Source organism: Pantherophis guttatus, chromosome 2, assembly GCF_059756535.1.
Source record: "Pantherophis guttatus breed Tessera chromosome 2, ASM5975653v1, whole genome shotgun sequence".
NCBI classification, from domain to species: domain Eukaryota; kingdom Metazoa; phylum Chordata; class Lepidosauria; order Squamata; family Colubridae; genus Pantherophis; species Pantherophis guttatus.
This window is the reverse complement of record NC_142064.1, coordinates 105261451-105282700: the sequence shown is the minus strand read 5'-3', so window position 1 is coordinate 105282700 and position 21250 is coordinate 105261451. Positions and strand designations below refer to the sequence as shown.

General features: G+C 36.5%; 2 protein-coding genes across 5 annotated transcripts in view; one reads left to right on the top strand and one right to left on the bottom strand.

Moving 5' to 3' along the window:
• Nucleotides 1-5585, top strand: part of STXBP5L (syntaxin binding protein 5L) — an 84067-nt gene extending 78482 nt beyond the window's left edge. The window contains exons 25-27 of one of the 4 annotated variants that reach the window (XR_015732762.1): nucleotides 561-619; nucleotides 2376-2590; nucleotides 3504-5585. Coding sequence is in view for 2 of the 4 variants with exons in the window: in XM_034411125.3 (XP_034267016.1) it covers nucleotides 2376-2590; nucleotides 3504-3545 (257 nt within the window). In the remaining 2 variants the exon portion in view is untranslated. The other 3 variants (XR_004590156.3, XM_034411125.3, XM_034411126.3) reach the window with 3 other exon arrangements.
• A 2095-nt stretch (nucleotides 5586-7680) lies between these two features.
• Nucleotides 7681-21250, bottom strand: part of POLQ (DNA polymerase theta) — a 65411-nt gene continuing 51841 nt past the window's right edge. The window contains exons 25-30 of the mRNA XM_034411123.3: nucleotides 19662-19846; nucleotides 15484-15595; nucleotides 13217-13341; nucleotides 11849-12002; nucleotides 9380-9495; nucleotides 7681-8477 (exon numbers count right to left, since the gene is read on the bottom strand). Of these exons, the coding sequence (XP_034267014.2) occupies nucleotides 8364-8477; nucleotides 9380-9495; nucleotides 11849-12002; nucleotides 13217-13341; nucleotides 15484-15595; nucleotides 19662-19846 (806 nt within the window). The 3' untranslated portion in view covers nucleotides 7681-8363. The remainder of the gene's footprint in view (nucleotides 8478-9379; nucleotides 9496-11848; nucleotides 12003-13216; nucleotides 13342-15483; nucleotides 15596-19661; nucleotides 19847-21250) is intronic.

Genomic DNA, 21250 nt, shown 5'->3' with positions numbered 1-21250 from the left:
ATAGGAATCAAAGTAAAATATAGAAAATGGAAATAAATTGTATAAAATTGTGATAGTATGACACTGGCCTTTCTGAAATGGTTGTTCAAAACTAATATTTGAACAACGTTGCAAATGTTGTTCAAATGGATAATTTAAATTATACCATTTCACTCCAAAATGTGAATGTTCTAGAAAGTTGCTATGTCTCTCTGTGCTAAAGGCTACAATGGAGGTACTGAATAATGCCTATTATGTATCCAAAGATAAAAATACATTGTATGAATATCTCAACCGATGATTCCTACAAAAAGGGAAAAAAGATCGACCCAGATATATGCAACTAGTATCTTATTGTACTAATGTAAGGTCAATCTGAGGAGTCAAAAGCCATCAGTTACTTGCATGAACTTAGTAAAGTCTCATTGTCTGACATCAATAATGCCTACAACTTTCTATTGCATTCAGTATATCCCATTCATCTTAAGACTGACAGACCTCATGGCTGAAACACCTGGCCTAATTTTTGGACTTTCTTGCTTCTCCATTCCCTGCTTTTTGTTACATGTTGCCTGATGAAGAGTTCTTGAGAACTTGAAAGTTTGCACACTCTTCTGTGCCATTTTGGGACAAAATAAAGGTATTACTAGACTCTGGGATTTATTTCATGGACGATATGGGTATGTTTGCTTTTTATTCTATTGAGGTTGTGGGGGGATTCATTGTATGTTGTAACCTTAACTTACTGCAATATAGTATTAATTGCATATACTTGGGTTTCTTGATTACAAAATGATCTGATAGGTGCACAACACATGTTTTCTCCATCTATTGTCTCTATTTTCATCATGAATAGTTTCCCATAAAATGAAATTGGGCCTTGGAAAGATTACTGAAACTGTTGGTTGTCTTCTACCATCTGGGAAGAGCCAGTGATTCAAGAAGTATACCTGCTAAAATTCTCAAATGACCTGAATAACTTAGAGGGCTCTATATTGGGGAAGATTGTTCTGCAAAATAAAATTCTACCAATGAGAGTTATCCCATTCAGAATAATATCTTTTCTGAGAATGGAAATGTTTTCCCATGGTAGCCAGGATTTGTGATGACATGAAGCAGTTCTTTTGCAGATATTCCCAAAGCATCTCAATAAATAGTACTTATTTTGTACAGTTTATTTTTTATACTATAGTCCAAAAATAATGGGGTTCTTAAAATAAGTTATTGAAAAAACATTGCAAACAATTCCAATGAAGAAATAAAAAAAGGAAGGCATCAAAAGAAGTCAAAGCACAAAACTAAAATAAAATAATATTGGGTAAAAAGTGCGTGTTAATAGCACAAGAGCAATATTTCAATATTTCACCAGTCCCCTGGGCTCTGGAAATCTGCTAAAACAACCGGATCTTAAGGGACTTCCGGGGGTGGGGGGGAAATGCCAGCTTCACTTTGAGAAAAAGATGTTAGATAAAGCAGGGGCCACAGCAGAGAAGGTACCTAGGACCCACCAAATAAAGTTCTCTAGCTGAAGGGACCCACAGCATGTTGGATCTTGTGGTATTGATAGATGTAAATGGGAGGTGTATCAAATATCTCAAAGTTAATAGTGAAATGGGTGAAGATAACCATTACATTTAACAGTGACAAATCACATAGGAGACAGAAATATAAACCAATATAGAATTGGAAAAATATCAGTATCAGGATTTGGAAAAGCAATCTTGGAACAGTAGATGAGTACAAACTGAATATGACTCAGCGGTGTGCGGCATAGCTACCAAAAGGAAAATGCAATTTTAGTCTGTATCTAAGAGAAGTATAGTTTTTAAGTCATTGGGAGCCATAATGACGTATTATTCTACTTTGTCGCACCTTACCTCCAGTACATTGGCCAGTTATGGACATGCTTGCAGAAATAGTCACATAAACAGATTCAAATATGAACAGCAGAAATGAATAAGGGACTACCCCTCCTACCAAGGATTGAAAGCACTGAGAATTTTCAATCTTCAGAACTGGCAAAATATAGAGTTTTGAATTATTTGAAGACATGCCAAATGAAAGTAGAAATTTGATATCTACATCCTGGGAAGACAGGTTCCAAATTTCATGTTATGGGGAAAAATAATCCTAATCTCAAGTGGAACTAATTATCAAAGGAACTCCATTTGAAGGGATACATTCAAATGGAATTTAGACAGCCATCTGTTGGAAATGTTTTATTTTGGATTCATGATGGCCTAAAGTATTTCTTCCAACTTTACGATTCAATAATGCTTTGATTCTGTGATCTGAGTGAGAATTCTTTCTATAATCTACTTCATCTGTTGGCGTAGACATAGGCAGGAAGTTTCAGGAAACACAATAAAATGCTTTTAATTCTGTTCCATTTCCAGTTGGTGAAGCAACATCAGGAAAAGCATCTCGTACTCTTGCTCAGCATATTCCTGGATCAATTGAGGGTATGAAAGGAGCTGCAGGAGGTGCTATTGGCGATCTGGCTCGTGCACGCCTTGCTCTTGATGAAAGGGGACAAAAACTTGGAGAACTAGATGAAAGGACCACAAGAATGATGTCAAGTGCAGAGGCATTTTCCAAACATGCACATGAGGTGGGTGTTGATTCCAGAGTAACATTTCTTGCCTTTACTGTGCATTGAGATGAGGGATACCTTTGAACTGATTTATTCACTCCATTAGGCAGATGATATATAAATCAGATTTGTTTGAGACCTTACCTATTTTGGGCCATATTTAGTGCATTTAGTCTTTTCCTTATTCCAGCAGCAGTGATTGTGGTGGACAAAGGTAGTTACGAAAGAGAAATTGTAATAAATGAATGACTGACAAGCTAGAAACTGTTTTAACTGCACTGATTATACTTTTCAAAGTAGTTTTTTTACAGGATTAAATCCAGTTCTTTCAGTTGGCTAATCTGACTGCTACTAATCTTTTCTTCAGCTTTCTGCTGAGTAACTTCCAGGGGTGCCAGAACCTCTGTGCTGCCTGTTATAATCATACATTTTAAATCTGATTGGGAATTGGCTGATGCGCTGCCCACAACTAACCCACGCAGCCTCATCCATTGTCTCTCTCAAACATTCAGAATCACTTGGAAAGATATATGACTCTTTGGCAGAATTTATACAATTGATTGCTTTCACTCCTTAATACCTCCCCAAACAGAAACTGGCTAAATGTTTGGAGAGGTTCAATGAAGGGTACAGTGGTGCTTTAAGCCTCAATTGGTAGTAAACATGTCTTTTGTCAAATATTAGCAACCCCCCAGGCACCCCTCCCCCCTTTCCTTTATGGCTCTAATAGCAGCAGAATTCCTGGTCCTGGTCAAGACATGTTACATCAATTCCCCATATTTTCAAATATCTGCTCCAGCATAGTTTACAAGTACCCAGATAGGCAGTCTCTGGAAGTTGACGTTTAGGGTTCATACTGCAGAATGTTAGTATGAAAGGAAAACATTCATATCTCCATGTCACTTGAATATTATTATCTCTATTCTTTCAGGTAATGCTCAAATACAAGGACAAAAAATGGTACCAATTCTGATTTTCAACCAGGAAGCTATCCCTGAATGTGCTGTATTGAGAAATTAGTGGGACAAGCTTCAACAGATCAGCCTCTTAGCAGAAGCAGCTCTTGTTCCATGCTGTTTCCTCTTCCCCTTTCCTGTCCCCAGAGAGTCAAAGAAGAAGGTAGTTTTCTAAGGCCACTGCATAGTGGATTCTTTCCCAAATGATCAATATCTAACAAGCAACATTTAACTGGCTTTGAATATAAGCTGTGGAAAGGATAATTCCTGGTTTGAAGCAGCATGTATATATTAGAATGTTAATGCAGTTACATGAACAAAATTTTGCATGATTAACTGGCTTCCTATACAAAAAAAGCAAAGCATGCTATGACTAAGGAAAGGGGTTTTATTGTTATGTTCCACAAATACACATAGACATTTTAAAACATTTCTAGCATGTTGCTTTCAGCTGAAAATAAACTTCATTTCTCTGATTTGACATTCTTTTTTCTGTAGGGCAAGTTTAGTTTGAAAACAGTCATGCATTTCATTAGTTAGCAAATAAAGTCACATAAAGTTTAGTGGCCAAACCTTTGTGCTTTCTTTATGGGATGTCTAGCATTTTTAAACAGATGTTACTATTGTATCCAGTATTACATATATTCCTTAAGTTTGTTCCATCAAAGTTCCAGATAATTTTGCAACTTTTCTAAAGTTCATGGGTTATATGCTGCATTATTATCCAAAATCACCCATTTTTGTCTTAAACTTTCCTTAAATCTGCACATTTTGTAAAGTTTTTGAGCTGAGAAATATCTTGATGCAGATTGTGGTGGATTCTTTGAATTATGTTTCTGGTTTCAATGGACTTGAAAGAAATCTGATGGATTTCTCCAATAATGAGAGTCTTTGCTTCTATTTTGGGAACTGCAGCAAAAATTTATAAATAAACTATACAAATTACAACTAGTGTTGCTTTTTTCCAGTAATTGTAGTAGAAAACATATCTGGTAAGCAGGTTATATTAAGACATAAATTTCATTGATAAAAGAGATTGCAAGTACCTCTTTTGGGAAATCCCCAAATTAGATCACTGGGTACTAATATAGCCAAGAATGAAGTGCGGGTAAAAAGCCTTTTTAAAAACACAGGAGCACACTGCATAAAGGGTTGGATAACAAAGTTGATGTCAAAACACTATCCCTTCCACAAAAAACTTCGTTTGATTGAGAGCTTCCTGATGCATCTACCAAGGAACACCTAGTCTTTCCGGAGAGTAAGGCAGGTCTGAGACAAATAGGTTTATCTGCCAGTCAAAGATGCTGAAGTTACTGAAAGCATAATTCCAGTTAGGAAAAAATGGAAGAGAAACCATGCTGTCTAGTCAAAAACTTAGTGAATGAATACCTACAATTCATAAAGCCTATAAGTGATAAGAAAAGGAAAGGGTCGCCAAGGAAGACTCTGAAAAATAACCTGGAATTCTAAGAAGTCTAAAGTCTGAAATGAACTGAGGCTGATGAAACTTTCAAAACAAAAGGAAAAGCAACACTGAACCAATTACTCAATGAACATAACACAAGGACAACAAAATGATGACAGGTTAGGGGAACTGCTCTACTGTTTAAAGAAAAGGGTATGAGGGTGTAAAATAGTTTTATAAAATTGTGCATAGATTGGAGAAACTTATTAAACAAAATTGTCCAGGTTTATTACAGAACCAGAGAATGATCTACTATCACATTTGAATATGCAGTTAAGCATTATATGGTATCTAAGCCAACAAATGTTGATGTAAATTCTTAGCAAGAGTTTTATGCTTATATAAGAAAATAAATAAAAAATGAATTTATTATTTACCATTTAGTAAATGAAAATTATGATTGAGAACTTGGTTATTGTTACTTTAATTTAGGATGTGCTACAAAATTAGGGAACTGGTCTGGAGGCAAGACAAATAGAAATTAAAAATGTTTCTTTGTACAGTTTAACTATGGATTATACTATCATAAGTTTGGATGGTGATCATAAAGGTTCCTTTAACAAAAACACTTTTAATAAACAATAAAAAGAAAGGTAAATTGTCATTATTTCAGTGTTTATAGGTTTTCCATTCAGTAAGACAAATACTGGAAAATGCTTCAAATCAGTGCTTCTTAATTCAGTTCATGAAGGTACTTATTCCAGCTGTGCTTTGGGGATATTTTCATCATGGGCCAACATGATTATTTGTGTGCTTTGAAAATTATTAAATTGGGTTGCCCTGAGCAGATTCTCTCACTGGGCAATTATTTCCTGTTTGTGGAGGAGTTAATTTTTAAGATTCTGTCTTCTTTGTCTAAGTTACTCTACTTTTGATCAAGCATAACTAACCTTTTCTTTAGTGGATCTCCAGAATTATTCTGTGACTCAGTTCACTTATTTCTCTATCCCTCTATGAGCCTCTGCTTTTTCCAGAAAGATGCAGATTTCATGGTTACAGAATTGGTGACAGCAACCATTGCTCACAGATTTTCTAAACCATGGTTCATTTCATCATGGTTAACAATAAGCCACAATACACTAACATGCAAAGCAAAATTGAGATAAATTCTATTTTGTGAGCCAGCCAGTGAATATGAATGTGTGTGTATTCACACTGATTGGTTAATAGGAACAATTGTCCTCAAATTTTGACCTAAGTATATCTGTCTAAAGAATAGCACATTATCTAATCCTAGATGTTCCATCATTTCCAGTAATGTGAATCAGAATTTGAAATCAAGAACTAATTTAATTGACTAATGTAAATCACCAGATGGATTTGCACTTGGCTGACCAACTATACAACTACAGCATTTTGTCCTCAATGGAACTACATCTATATGGAGGGAAGCATGCAGTGGGGTATCCCAAGCTTCTGTTTTGGGACCTGAACCCTCCAACCTCTTCATAAAGGTGGTCTAAGTGAGGGGATAGAACGGGAGCTCATCAAATTTGCAGATGACAGCAAGCTGGGGGGAATTGCTAACACTTTGGAAGAGAGGCTCAACATTCAAAAGGATCTTTACAGACTTGAGCATTGGGCCTTGTCCAACAAAAAGCAGTTCAGTGGTGAGAAAAATAAGGTCCTGCACTTAGGTAGGAAAAACCACATGTACAGGTATAGAATAGTTGACACCTGGCAATAGTAATTGAAAGAGGGATCTAGGAGTCCTAATGGACAACCACTTTTTTACTTGATGCTGATATTTGAGCCAATAATGTTGTCTTCTTTCACACCAGCTTCTATTGTAAATTCTGTTCCCAACTTTTCCTTTGCAGGTACAGTAGATCTCAATTAGTGTGAATAAGAATCCCACAAAATGGTACCATTATTCAAATTCTTATTATTCAAGGTGGTATTTTTATAGAAAATGTTGTAATTGGTGCCAGCTCAACGGAAAGTCAGTGAAAAAATTTAAACCTAACTATAAATATTGCAATAAAGGATAAAAAGAATATATTAATGATTTCAATTTATGGTTCACAGAATAGTTATAGAAAGTAAAATGAAAGTAAAAAAATCTGCCAGAAATCCAGGCATTCCAATATCTTCTCCAGTTTTAGTATTGCTAGGACCTGTCATATTCAATTATATCGAAATTTTGCTCTAAGAAGCCTCTTTTTTTTCAAACTTGCAGTTTTTCCCTGATAGACTTTTCCTTTTGTCCATTTTGCATGAAGATTAGCAATGTCTAAAATCTTAATCACAATTGCATATGTTCTAACATCAAATATGCACGTGTTAACTAATGTTAAACTTTAATTAATGTTAAACATTAACTAAATTTTGGGTTGCATTTAAATGCAATTTGGTATCAATTTATAATCTGCACTAAATTATGACTTACTTGTAATCAGATTTTTTATATTAACATGTTTTCATTTCTTTTTTCTGTATAATTATCTTCTATACTGACTTTTTGATGATCAAAGTGAAAGTTCCAAATGCAAAGTTAATTTTCAAATGCAGCTCAAGAGAAGAAACATGCCTCTATTTATTTTACAGTAAGTGATGAAGTATATTATGGAACAAAGTGAGCAAATTCATTGACTGATTTCACATCACATAGAAAATATAAAGCAGAATAGTAAGCTACACTATGCAGGATTTGTCAGATGAAAAATAAAACAAAGGAATGGACTGCATATTTTTAAATATAAAACTATATTGTATTATATCAAGGAACATTCCAATCACCCACCATGTCCTGTAATAGACAGATATCTCATGCATGTGCTACATGGAATAAATTTACCTTTAGCAGGGTGCATTTCATATTTTGTACTCTCCTTTATATATAAGAAAACTCATAAAGATCATATATATATATATGGTTATTACCTGGCATATAAAAATCATGGAATTATTACAGAAACCTGAGATACAGATACTTCTTATATTCAAATTACACACAGCAAAATAGATTAATTTCATTTTATTATTCATATATTTTATTATGTAAGTGAAATAAATTAAATATATATTCTTCATAAAAAAGCTGTACTAGTAAAATATAACTCATTCTTCTAGCTGTTCCTAACTGCATTGCATTTAAAAAATAATCTTATATTAATATTTTAACAGTTAAATATGGACTTTGGAATCACTAAGATATTACCAGGAATTAATACTATTTAGTGAAATAATTTCATAGTGATTTTTAGTTATATCATGACATCTGAATTATTTTCTTAACAGGATTAAATTCAGGGGGTTTAGATTTTTTTTCTGAGATATTAAAGGGATGTATCAGTGTAAAAAAAGAAAGAAATATGTCTAAGTGTCCATTTCCTCATAGAATTGTGCATTACAAACGTCTGTTCATCATTCAAAATTCCAAGTCTTGGAGATCTCCCCAGCTAGGCCCAATTTTGATCCTTACTGAAAGCTTTACTGAGAGTTTTACAGCATTTTCCATTTCATGTTTAACAATCTGTGCCACCTGAAAACAACAACAATATAGGCTTAGAAAAATAACTGAGTGCATGGTTACCATGAGATTCATCAAATTTTCTTTTTTACTAGTTATCAAAGTTGAATAAATATTTAAAGTGGGTCAGAGTATCTTTAATATTAGGGCAGGAACAATGATTCAGAGAATCTGAAAAGGTAATTACACAACTGACTTTCAAAGAATCAATCCATTTTATGTCATTAAAAAAAATGCAGAACCATATACTCATGAAACTCAGCCCAAGCATACATGAACGGCATTTTGTAATCTGAAAAATCAGCCAATTTCAGGGCTGAAGAAGCTTCTTGGATGAGAAGCGAAATATCTTTAAAGAAAAAATAAAGTCCATTTGCCTCTTGAAAAAGCATCTTTGAGACAACCATGATCTGGATGACTGAGAATCTCCATCAGACATTCAACCAATTTGCACTTCATTCCCTACAGCTCTGAATGCAACTTCTCTCTAAAGTGACTTTATAAGATGTAGACCTAAACATGAGGACAAAACTGGATTGGAGTCCAATAACGATTTTGAACAGTTGCTAACTTCCCTTTGGGTTTTTACTGTATTCTTTGCAGTCAACTTGATAACCATACAGATAACAACCAGTCTGTAAGGATTTCAGGGAAACTCTATAATCACACCTGAATTATGCCCTCAACCAACCCATGCAAACCGCCTCCCCCCAATGACTGGAACTGATGTAATCTCTTTATCACAAGACCCATCACAAGACCCTCACTTGACACACCCACACCTGAAGCCTTTATAAACAGAGGAACACTGACACTGACATCCCCTAAACTCCACTGAAGATGTTACTTAGCCTGGAAATGAAATATTCGGAAACCAACCCACAGGCTTGGGGAATGAAACCTCACCCTCATACCTGAATTATGTTGTCTTCTGCAACTTCATAGAGAAGTTCATCATGCAATTGGAGTATGAAGAATCCTCCATGTTTGGGATGAATAACCTCCCTCTTTTTCATCCTCTGCGATTTTCCTAGAAGAATAAACACTGCATATTTAAACATTAAAATAACAGTTTCAAAGGACATTAAAGTTATAAATTGTCATTATTGCTACATGAATAGAAATATGTTGCCCTCCAAAGGAAAGCAGTGGTAGTGCTTAGTGAAGAAAACCCTGAAATAATTGGGAAGTAGAAGTCACCAGGAGAGTTTGTTAAGCCAATAGATTCAACAAAGCTACATTCGTATTAAAAATGAATATAGAAGCCTGTAGAGAAATAACTGTTTTGTTCTAACCCGCATTAGTCAGGACGTGTTTAGAGTAACATATATTATTTTGGCATTACATTTTAGCAAAACATTGATATCTTAAGAATGCTGAAATTAAAAAAAAACAAAACAGGATGATGAGGAAGCTGAACACCAGGTATATTTTCCTGCCTCTGAAATATTTAAGCAAATGCTGCACAGCTATTGTGATATTTTGCAGTGTTATACTGGACTTAGCAGAGGAAAGGCTGGTTCTATCAGCTACCATGTCACTCTTCCTAAGTTCCTTTCTGATTTTTTCTGATCTATGGCATTTGATTCTGATGCGCACTTTGAAGAACTTGGCTAGGCAAACAAACTGTGTCCAGCTATGATCACCTTCCTGAAAAAGCCATTGTATTTTGCCTAATGCCAAGTGCTTTCCAACTTTCTCATTTTGATTATTTTTTCCATTACAACAGGGGTGTCAAACTGGCGGCCCGGAGGCTGGATGCATCATGCACAGGCCACACCCACCCTAGCTCTGTAAAGGGAAAAAACGTCGTGAAATGCCACGAGGGCAATGTGACATCACAAATTTGACACACGTGCCTTACCATTTCTGATTGAATTCAGAATTCGGGAAATAGAACAGCCAAGGGTCTGATTTTAATAAAAGGGGACAATGCTTATAGCAATAGCACTTAGACTTATATATCGCTTCACAATGCTTTACAGCCCTCTCTAAGTGGTTTAGAGAGTCAGCATATTGCCCCAACAATCTGAGCCCTCCTTTTACCCACCTCAGAAGGATGGAAGGCTGAGTCAACCTTAAGGCTGGTGAGATTCGATCTGCCAAACTGCTGGCAGCCAGTGATCAGCAGAAGTAGCCTGCGGTACTACACTCTAACCACTACGCCACCGTGGCTCTATTATATTATAAATGTAAATTACTTTCCAGGCTTAGGAATCACTATGAAATTAAAAATAAATGTAACACTTTACAATAATAAAGAATGTATTTCTTTTCATTATTTGAATTCATTCTTTATTGTTCTATATTTTTATACCAGAACCAGTATTATAGATTTATTTTGTTATTACCCCAGTGTTTTTATATTACATTTTATTCTTTTTTTGTTCTGTTTGATGGATTTGTAAAGAATTTGTACAGAATTTAGAAAGGAGTGGTTTTTATTTTTCTATTAACCCAGTGTTGAGTACTGTATTTTCATAAACTGTTTAAATCAGAATAAAAGGGGCAATTTCATCACTTTCAATGCCTGTGTAAAAGATGTAGGCAATCACTTTCTGAATCTATATAATGGTTATTGTTAAGGATAACATGCAGATGTGGGATACAAGGAATCCTGGAATACGCCTCTTGTTTCCCTTGTACTTTTCTTACAAAGCCTGAAGTTTATTCAGATGGTTCTTACTGACGTTAAAAATGTAAGAAGAGGGAATATTCTAAAAGATGGATATCTTCCTCTCCTGCATAAACAGAAAAAATATTTTCTTTTCTTGATTAAAAATTACTTTTCATTTTGTTAGATGTCTAACTGATGAAAAGCAGAGACAGATATTAGACCTGCCTCTTTCCCCAGAAGTTATGACATAAGTCAGATGATGAGAGAGAGGGGCTATTGGCATCCCTCACTGTCTCTGAATTCTGAATGAACATTGAGGGAGGACATCATTTAAGGTCCCGTGGGTCAAATGTATCAGCCTGGTGACCCATGGTTTTCCCCAAATCTTACTTGTTAAAAAGTTTTTGTATCCTAATGATGTTGTCCAAAAAATAATAGAAGACTTGACTATTTTACTTTCTTGAAACAGCCTTAGAATATTATCCTTACTTGACTACATTTTTCATCTACAAATGAAAATGTAATTGAGCATTGATTTTAACTGATACAGAACCCAAGAAAGCCAACTTGAAATGTCTGCCAGGAATATTTAGTGTTTTGAGGCAGGCTAAAAGCAAAACCTAATCAGGAATATATATGGCAAAAGCTATGAAAAAGGAGCAAACATTTTATGACCTTCTTATATGAAAGTAGGTGTTTCCCATAGTTTTAAAATTTAGAACATTTGATACTAAATATAAAGACAGAGGAAGAAAAAAAGACTGACCTGACAATATTTTGGGGGATGAGCTCTCCAAATGTCCAAAAGATTTTACTGTTGAAGGTAAAGCTTCTAGCTGTGCCTGTATATTCACTGTGGCTGCCTTAACAATATCTGCAGCAGAGCCTTGGATAACTGTGTTTACAGCTTGCCTCTCTGCCTAAAGTTCATGAAAATCACAGTGCAGAAGTGAAAACAAATTAATTGCTATAAATAGGCAACATAATCTATATTCACCTGAGAATGTTAATTTTTTTCTTGGAACTCTCTCTCTCTCTTTCTCTGTGTGTGTCTCTTTCTTTATAACAACAGCCTGAAATAATAATTGAGTTCCTACAGCATTTCTGTGTTCTGTAGTACAGATGAAAACAGACAAATCTAAAGAACTAATACCTACAGTATTAAGTGAGTACAAGTATAATAATCAAGCAAGCAAACAAATAAATAAGGATGGAATTTTAAATTAAAAAAGAGAAAGAAGAACAATGAAGAAATAGTTTTGCAGAAATAGTTTGAAATAGTGATTTGGCAGTTAAAAGAATAATTCTGTAGTAAAGCAACACAACTAAACTCCTCTATGCGGTACTTTTACTAAGGAGACCTGGGGCATTGCATTTTAGGATAGGAATTTTTTTTTTAAAAAAAATGGTGAGCTTATCATATTAAAGAGAATATTAAAGAGAATTCAAATCAATACATACAGTTGGCATTAAAATCCATACATTTGGGTTGATATAATTTTAAAACTTAAAGTTGGAAAGGTGTTTCTTTTTAAGTGTACATCAAAAACAAAAAATGCAGATAATTTGTTAAACTGAGCAAGATATAAACAGAATGAAATATATTAGAATCAGAAGCCTGAACTGATTTTGAATAAAAACAGATGGCTCACAATCCTTCAATATATAAGGATTAGGCAACTGACATATCTAGAATTGCTCTTCTTTCCAAGGCAACGCAAAGCCACCAGGTTTTTCATTCTGGTGTTTACATGCTTCATTTTGGAGGGAATGCGCTGAAATAAATAACAAGGCTGAGTACTAGAAACAAGGGAAGTTACTTCTACATCTCTATGGAAGAATGAGAGCTGAGAATTATATTGATAAGCCTGGACTTCACTAAAATCAATGTGAGCTGCAAGGAAGATACAAAATAGTTCATCAAGATGTGGATCCTGAGTGGGTAGAAATGGTTTATATTGCAATTTGATTACAGCAATGACAGGTCAACAGGGAGAAGAAATTAGGAATACAACAAACAATGCTTGAAAATTAATGGTAAGATCACACATAAGTATCCAGAGAACAAGAACAGCACCACTAGGAAGGTTGAGTACAGAGATGTAGCAATTTAACAAACTGTTTCTCACTATACCTGAGCCTTCTTGTAAGGATTTGTTTCCTTAATTGCTGGAAGGTATCTACGCCTTCCCATGATTGTCTGCACAAACCCATCCCGGGTACACTTCTTCACTGTCTCTCTCAGGAATTTCTGAATACCTACATGAAATAATATGTCATTTCTGGTGTCAGCTATCAGTTCATCATATAAATCCCTGGTTGAGTCCACAGATATACTGCTAATTTTTAATAAATATCATTAATTAATTATCATTATCAATATCATTTACTAGCAATATCATTTTACTAACAATTCCTTATCTTAGCAACTGTTATTCAACACTCAGACTTCATAGATCTAAGGAATGTCTTACCTTACACTGCTTCATGCTTAAGTCTTACATTTCATTATTATTATTATTATTATTATTATTATTATTATTATTATTATTATTTAATCTTTAGTGAGATTCACAGCCTTTGAGGCTGGTTAATAGCTCAGCAGCTCGAGTCCTAACCAAGGACCTAAGAACTGTTAAGGTATCGTCGGAGGATGTAAGCTATTCCGAGTAAGGTGGTTTTTTGTAGAGTCAAAATGTTCAAGTTCGGCAAATTTAGAATTTCTAAATAGCGGGGTAGCCCTTTGGGTATTGCTCCAAGGGCTCCAATTACAATCGGGACAACACACGATTTCTTTTTCCACAGTCGCTCAACTTCAATTTGCAAGTCCCGGTACTTTGTGATTTTTTCTTGCTGCTTATCTTCAATCCGTGCATCACCAGGTATTGCAATGTCAATGAACCATATTTCTTTCTTTTCAACTATTGTTATGTCAGGTGTGTTGTGGACCAAGTGCCTGTCAGTCTGAATCCTAAAGTCCCACAAGATCTTGAGTTTCTCATTCTCTAAAACTTTCTCAACCTGATGTTCCCAGTGGTTTTTGCTGTACTCAAATCCAAACTTCTGGCACAATTTCCAGTGAATGATCTTAGCAACACGGTCATGGCGTTGTAGGTAGTCAGTTTGTGAAATTTTGCTGCATCCACTGATCAGGTGGTCGACTGTCTCATTATTTTATATATATATATATATACGCACGATATCAGACCTCCGGACGATATATATATCGTGAGATATGCACAATATCAGACCTCCGGACTTTTCGTCGGGCCCTGAAAACACACTTATTCCATCTAGCTGGGCTGGCTTGATCCCATCCTCTCAGTTTTTAATTGAATTCGGTTTTAATTGGGTTGTTTTAAACTTGGGCCAAAATTATTTAATTGTTTTTTAAATTGTTTTTTAAATTTTATATGCTATGTTTTATCTTGGCTGTACACCGCCCTGAGTCCCGCAGGAGAAGGGCGGTATAGAAATAAAATAAAATAAAATAAATAAATAAATATATTTGTTTTCTGATGATATATGATGATATGTTTTCTGATAATATATTTATTATTATTATTATTATTATTATTATTATTATACAAAGGGCATTATTGCAGTATTACTGTTTCCATGTGCGGATCTTTAAAAAAAACCCCACTGTATTGTTTTCACGGCCACTGTCTCCCAAACATGGGAAACAATGCTCTGTCAAGAGGAAGGAGGTAAGAGGTGTTTCTAGTGGATAAATAGCGTGACCAGAAGTTTTCTAGAGTTGTTTCAACAGAAAAAATTAAATGTGCTGCATTTACATACACATAGAGGCACAGCTATTAATAAAGAAACGCATGTCCTACGCTCTGTAACATAGTGAGAACAAATGGTTCCAGAGCTGATTCCAAACTGCTATGAAGATCTGAATCTGTTGATGTATCTCAAATTTCCAATAATTGTTTACTGAATAGCAGCAGCAATAACTTGTTTTCCCCAGAAATGAAGAAAGTTAACCAAAACAGATCTCCCTTCACAACTTTTCCATACAAAGTGTCCTATCGTTGCATGCCCTTAGTTCATTCACACATAAATAAATGAATGTGGGATTTCCCAGGTATCACGCCCTTATGCTTCCACTATCTAGGAATTCTGTGAACCAGACAGTTTGATGTTTCACAATGCAGTTTTATTTATAACACTTTCAGATTTTCATTCTCTGTCTAACATGCACATACACAAACAGGATAGCAGGAAAGACAGCTTCATCAATATATATAGTCTACCTTGCTGCATCACTTACCGATGGTTTAAGTGATGCAGCAAGTGAGGACTACTTGTCCATGAAGAACACTGAACCATCACTGCATTTAGTAAACTATTGAACAAGGATGCCAAGAAGAATAGATCACTGGCAATCTTTACCTGGATATCTTGATTTGAAGGACTCAATGAAGCACAAAGCATCAGTTTCTTGAACACCCATCTGCTCCCCTAAGGATTTAGCTCCAATTCCATAGATTATTCCATAGCAAATCTAGAAAAATGATAACTTTCTAATTTACTAATGAATAACCAACAAGATTCAAGAATAAGACATTTTACTGGCACAAAACTGCTATTTCATTTGAAATATTAGATTTTACTTGCTGAATAATAGTTTGTTCAGCTTTGTAATTTTAAGGGCACTATACAGTGAATTATAGGGACGCAGTGGCTCAGTGGCTAAGATGCTGAGCTTGTCAATCAAAAGGTTCAGTTCAGCAGTTTGAATCCTTAGTGCTGCATAACAGGGTGAGCTCCCATTATTTGTCCCATCTTCTGCCAGCCTAGCAGTTCGAAAGCAGGTAAAAAATGCAAGTAGAAAAATAGGGACCACTTTTGATGGGAAGGCAACAGTATTCTGTGCGCCTTTGGCATTTAGTCATGCCGGCCACATGACCACAGAGATGTCTTCGGACAGCGCTGGCTCTTCGGCTTTGAAACAGAGATGAGCCCCATCCCCTAGAGTCAGGAATGACTCGCACATATGTGCGAGGGGAACCTTTACCTTTTTATACAGTGAATTGTTATTTAACTCTGTTTTACTTAAAAGTCTTTATAAAAGGGAAGACAAATTCCTTCCAACTGAGTTCCTTCACAATGTTTACTTTTGCATCAAAAGATTGAAGGGAAGGGAAGCAAAATGGCTGATGGAGAATAATTTTCCTGCCACAAATTGAGGTTTTGATCTGGGGCAATGGCTGGCTCACTAAACTGTGAGATCACAATTTAAAAGTTTAGTTTCATATGACATGAAAAAAAAAGAATCTTGATTCAGAAAAGCAGAAGGATGATTATTTATTTATTTGTTTATTTACCAGTATTTATTAAACCAATTTACATAGCCACCCATCTCACAAAAGATTTTGGGCAGCATACAATATTACATTTTAAGACAATAGAGGCAGAAACAAAAGTGCCAACACACAGAAGAGAGGTAAACAACTTATTAGTGCTGCAGAAAACTGCAATGTTTTCTATAAATCCACCCAGGACAATAATTAGAAGAGAAGCAGAAAAAAGCCAACATTGTCTCCTTGGGGACTTACATACGCAGAAGCTCCTTTCGATGTGGTAGAATGTTAGGGTTCATTTATTTAATTCATATCCTTCTCTTATGCCAAGAAATATATGAGAAAGCTTGTCAAACATTCTTGGCATTTACAATCTCAATCCATACATTCTATTTTGGAATCTAATTAATTGTAAAACTCAAATTATATTTACATTTTCCCCTCTTCATTTCGTCTGCCTTCTGTCAGCCTCTTCTAAAGATTTTGAAATTTCTAAACTTTACACAATTGCTACATATGATAAATACCTAACAAACCTAACAGTGTTGACTATGGTAAAAACCCACTTGTTTTTATAATATACTTCATACTCAATATAGGGCATTTATATCAGCATGAATCAATTGCCCATCTGGTAACAATGGAAAATTGCTATAATATTCCTTATCAATATTTCCTTTTTCACACAGTGAAGTTGAAACTATGATTCATATTATAGTCTTACCCTAATTGTACAGCTGACATCTTCAGCTCTAGTCTAGTTTTCTGCAAATTTTCAGACCAATCTCAACTGGCATTTATTCTACTATTTTAGGATTATTGAAATATATAGGAACACTGCAAAATTGAGCCTCTTTTTTGCAATCCACTGTAGGCAATCAGGATGATGCAAAGTCAGGACAGGGTACTAAGTGCCACATACAGAGAAGATAGGCCTTGGAAAGACTCCAGGAAGAAGATCAGTAAGCTAATGATGGAACTATGGCTACCCTTGACCTGACTCAGCAGTTCTCCCAGAAACAGTGAGGCTTTGTTGCACAGACCACACAACTGGCAGCCTGAAGTTTCTCACACCAGCAACACCAAATTCCAGGATTCCCTGTTGCTCTAATAGGTTCCACAACATCAGGCTTTTCAAGCAGGGGAATGTGGTGAAAGAGGAGAGTTGGACCTGGCCACCCTGCCATGAAGATCTCTCTGCTCTCAGAGACTGAGAAAGATGATCAGCCAGCAAGCAAGAGTTTTCTATTTAAGGAAAGGAAGGACTCTGCCAGCTGAGGAGACAGAAGAGAGAAAGGTACTGGTGGTACTTGATTTATAACCACAATTGGGAACAGAATTTTGATCACTAAGCAACATGGTGGTAAAGCATCATCATGCAACTGCATTGCTTAGCAATGGTAATGCTGGCACTCATTTTTACTTGTTGTTTACTGAATTCCATCAGTTGATAGCCAACAGCCCATCCCAATTCAAGCCATTCCAGGTTTAGTTCCTCCCAGCCTCAAGCACTGATAAGTAAGGGACTGCCTCCTCTTCAACACCCCCTCCCCATCTTCTCCCTGTCCATCTCTGCCCTTTTAGCGATCCTGCCCTTTGCCTCGTGGGCAGCAAGCAGCTCCAGAACCCTGTGGCTCTTCCATGCTGTGGCTCAGAGGCTTCTTGGCATTGCTACAGTCTAGGGTTGCAAGAAACCCCTGAGCTGCAGCAAAGACTCAGCCCCCCCCACCCCACCTTTTGCACCAGCAGTGCAGTGCAAAGCTCCAGCCACCCCAATTACTTGGCACAAAGATGCAGGGCCTTGGGAAGTTCCAGCAGCACAGCACAAAGCCATAGTTTCCCAGGAAGTTCCAGCCACTCCACTAGCACAGTGTAAAACCACAGCAATGCCTCAGCAAATCCCAGCAGCATGGTGCAAAGCCACCATACCCCAGGAAAGCTTAGCTGCCCAACCCAGTCCTAGCCACAGTTGCACTCCACCACCTCAGTTGACCTTTGCTGTCTTCTTCTTCCTGCAGCTGCGGAACTGCACCCAGCTTGACCCTATAACAGGCAGCTGCCAGCCGTTCCAGGCCTTCTTCTTCAGGCCACATCCAAATCGTGTGAGATCTTCTTGCCATGCTTCAGAAGGCCTCAGAAGCCTTCTAAAACATTGTGAGAAGGCTGTGTACAATTTGGAAAAAGCCAGGTGTGGCCTTCTCTGAGGCTTTGTTTGACCTCTTCTTTAGCTCCAGTTCTGCCAGTGTGGGGTGGTCCGGCCAGGATCAGAGGTGTGTGTGTGAATGGCATGCGCATGTGCAAGCTCCATTGGCTCAAGTGGCAGACATGTATGCCCTCCACTTGTGCAAATGGAGCTTCATGTGTGAGCGGAGGATGCTTGCACTGATACGCAAAGCTCCGCTCGCGTGAGCTGCATGCACTCGCACGTGTGCTTGTGAAGCTCCACTCACGTCAGTGGAGGGTACTTGTAGTCGTGTGTGAAGCTCCATCAATGTGAATGGAGTTTCGCATACAAATGCCCTCCGCATGCGCGAGTGGAGCTTCACACATGAGCACAAGGTCCACCGCTCGCGCGAGTGGAGCTTCATGCATGCGTGCTTGACCACTACTCCCGTGGCCCGGTAGTGAGCTGTAGTCCTGGGGTTGGGGACCCTTGGGGTAGCCAAAAGATCAGAAATTGGGGGGAGGGGAGTTGAGAGGAATTGAATGCTCCTGCGGTTATAAGGGCAGGTGAGATGCCACCCACCCAAATTTTGATCATGTGACAGTGGGGGCATTACAATCTCAGTCATAAGTCCCTTATTCATTGCCACCATAACTTTGAATGGTCGCTGAATAAATAATAGTCAAGGATTATCTGCATTAGGAATTGGGCAGTTCTTAATGGGATAGGTTTCCTAGATTTCCTAAATATGATCTTGAAAAATATTACAGATCAACCCAGTAATAAAATACAATAGAGGTATTCTAATTAATGAAATACACTCCCAGCTTAGTGGCCAAAGTAAAATGTCTATTTCACAGCTCTATTTTGTAGTAAAGCTGTTTTTTAATTACATTAAATATTAAATGAAATACCATGATGCTTAATTTTCAACTATGATATTCTTAATTTTCAACTTACTAGAAATTTCATATACACCAAACATGATACAAAATTTATATTATATACCTGATTAAATATTTAATCATGGGCATAGAGAAAGGTTTAAAAAAATTGTTCAACTAAATTGATATCTCAAGAAAAATGTATATTTTCAAAATTACCTGTTTAGCTTGTTGCCTTAAATCATTCCCAACATCTTCAGGATTAATCTTCTTCCACTCAGCTGCAATGCTTCTAAAGACATCAACGTTGTTACCAAAGGCCCGGAGCAGCCGATCATCAGAACAAAAATGTGCAAGGATTCTTAACTCAAGCTGAGAGTAATCAGCAGCCAAGATCAAGCCACCTATGATCAATCATGCAAAATAATTTCTAAATTAACTGATTTCCTTGAAATCACAAATAAGGGCTTCTTTCTCTCCCTTACTAATCTTTCAGTGAAAGATACAAATACAAATAAATTTGAAATGTTACTCTTTACTAATGATGAACATCTGATAGCCAAGGTTTATAAAAGGTTGCTACAATTAAACCTAAAAATTGAATATGTTAAACATTGTTTAATTCAGTGGGCAAGACGTTTTGGTATAATATATAACTAGACCAATGGAAAAATATGTGGGTTAAAGCAGGGTCCCCAACCTTTGGGCCGTGGCTCATTTGGAACTGGGCCGTGCAAGAAGTGGGCAAGCGTGCACAGGCAGCTCCACTTGTGTGAATGATGGGCGCACTTGCAAACAGGCGAAGCTCCATTTGTGCGAGCGGAGGGTGGGTGTGACCACCACTCACACAGAACCATTCCCTCTCCCCTCCATGCCCCGCTTTTCAAGTTGGAAAGGTTGGGGACAGCTGGGCCAAAACTGAATATAATTCATATTGAATTATAATCTTAAGGAGAATTTTTATAAAATGATTTACTGGTGGTATTTAATGCCAGATAAACCAGCAAAGATGTATAAGACTGTTGCAAATAGTTTGTTTTTTTTATTTGATTTATATGCCGCCCTTCTCCGAAGACTCAGGGCAGCTTACAATGCGTTAAGCAATAACCTTCATACTTTTGTATATTTATACAAAGTCAGCTTATTGCGCCCACAATCTGGGTCCTCATTTTACCTACCTTAGAAAGGATGGAAGGCTGAGTCAACCTTGAGCCTGGTGAGATTTGAACTTGCAGTAATTGCAGGCAGCTGATGTTAATAACAGTGCTTTAGTCTGCTGCGCTACCAGAGCTCTTTTAGTTGTTGGAAATGCAAGTGCAAGGAGAGTACTTTTTATGATATATGGTGGACATGTGACAATGCAAAGAAATATTGAGTAGAAATCCATGTTTTAATTCAGAAAAATTTAAAAATGGACTTACAATGGAAACTGGATTTTTTTCTTTTTGGACTATTAGATAAAGATATGGGGGAAAAAATAGAACGTTGTTGCTACACATGTTGATAGCTGCAACAATTTGTCCAGAAATGGAAAGAAGCATCAACTCCCACAATGGAAGAATGGATTGAAATGAAAATAGAGAAGTTGACTATGCTAATTAGGGACAAGAATAAAAATAGTTCTGTTGTAACTTGGAAACTACTTTTGGACTTTCTGTGTGAAAGAGAAAAAAATAAAATTTTGCATTTGGGTTTTGACAATTAAGGGGGTTATTGCTATAGAAATGGCTAATAGTTACTATTTGGTATAACTAAAAAGCTGATATTATAACTTCATTATGAATCTTTCTGCACTAGAAAAGTCACTG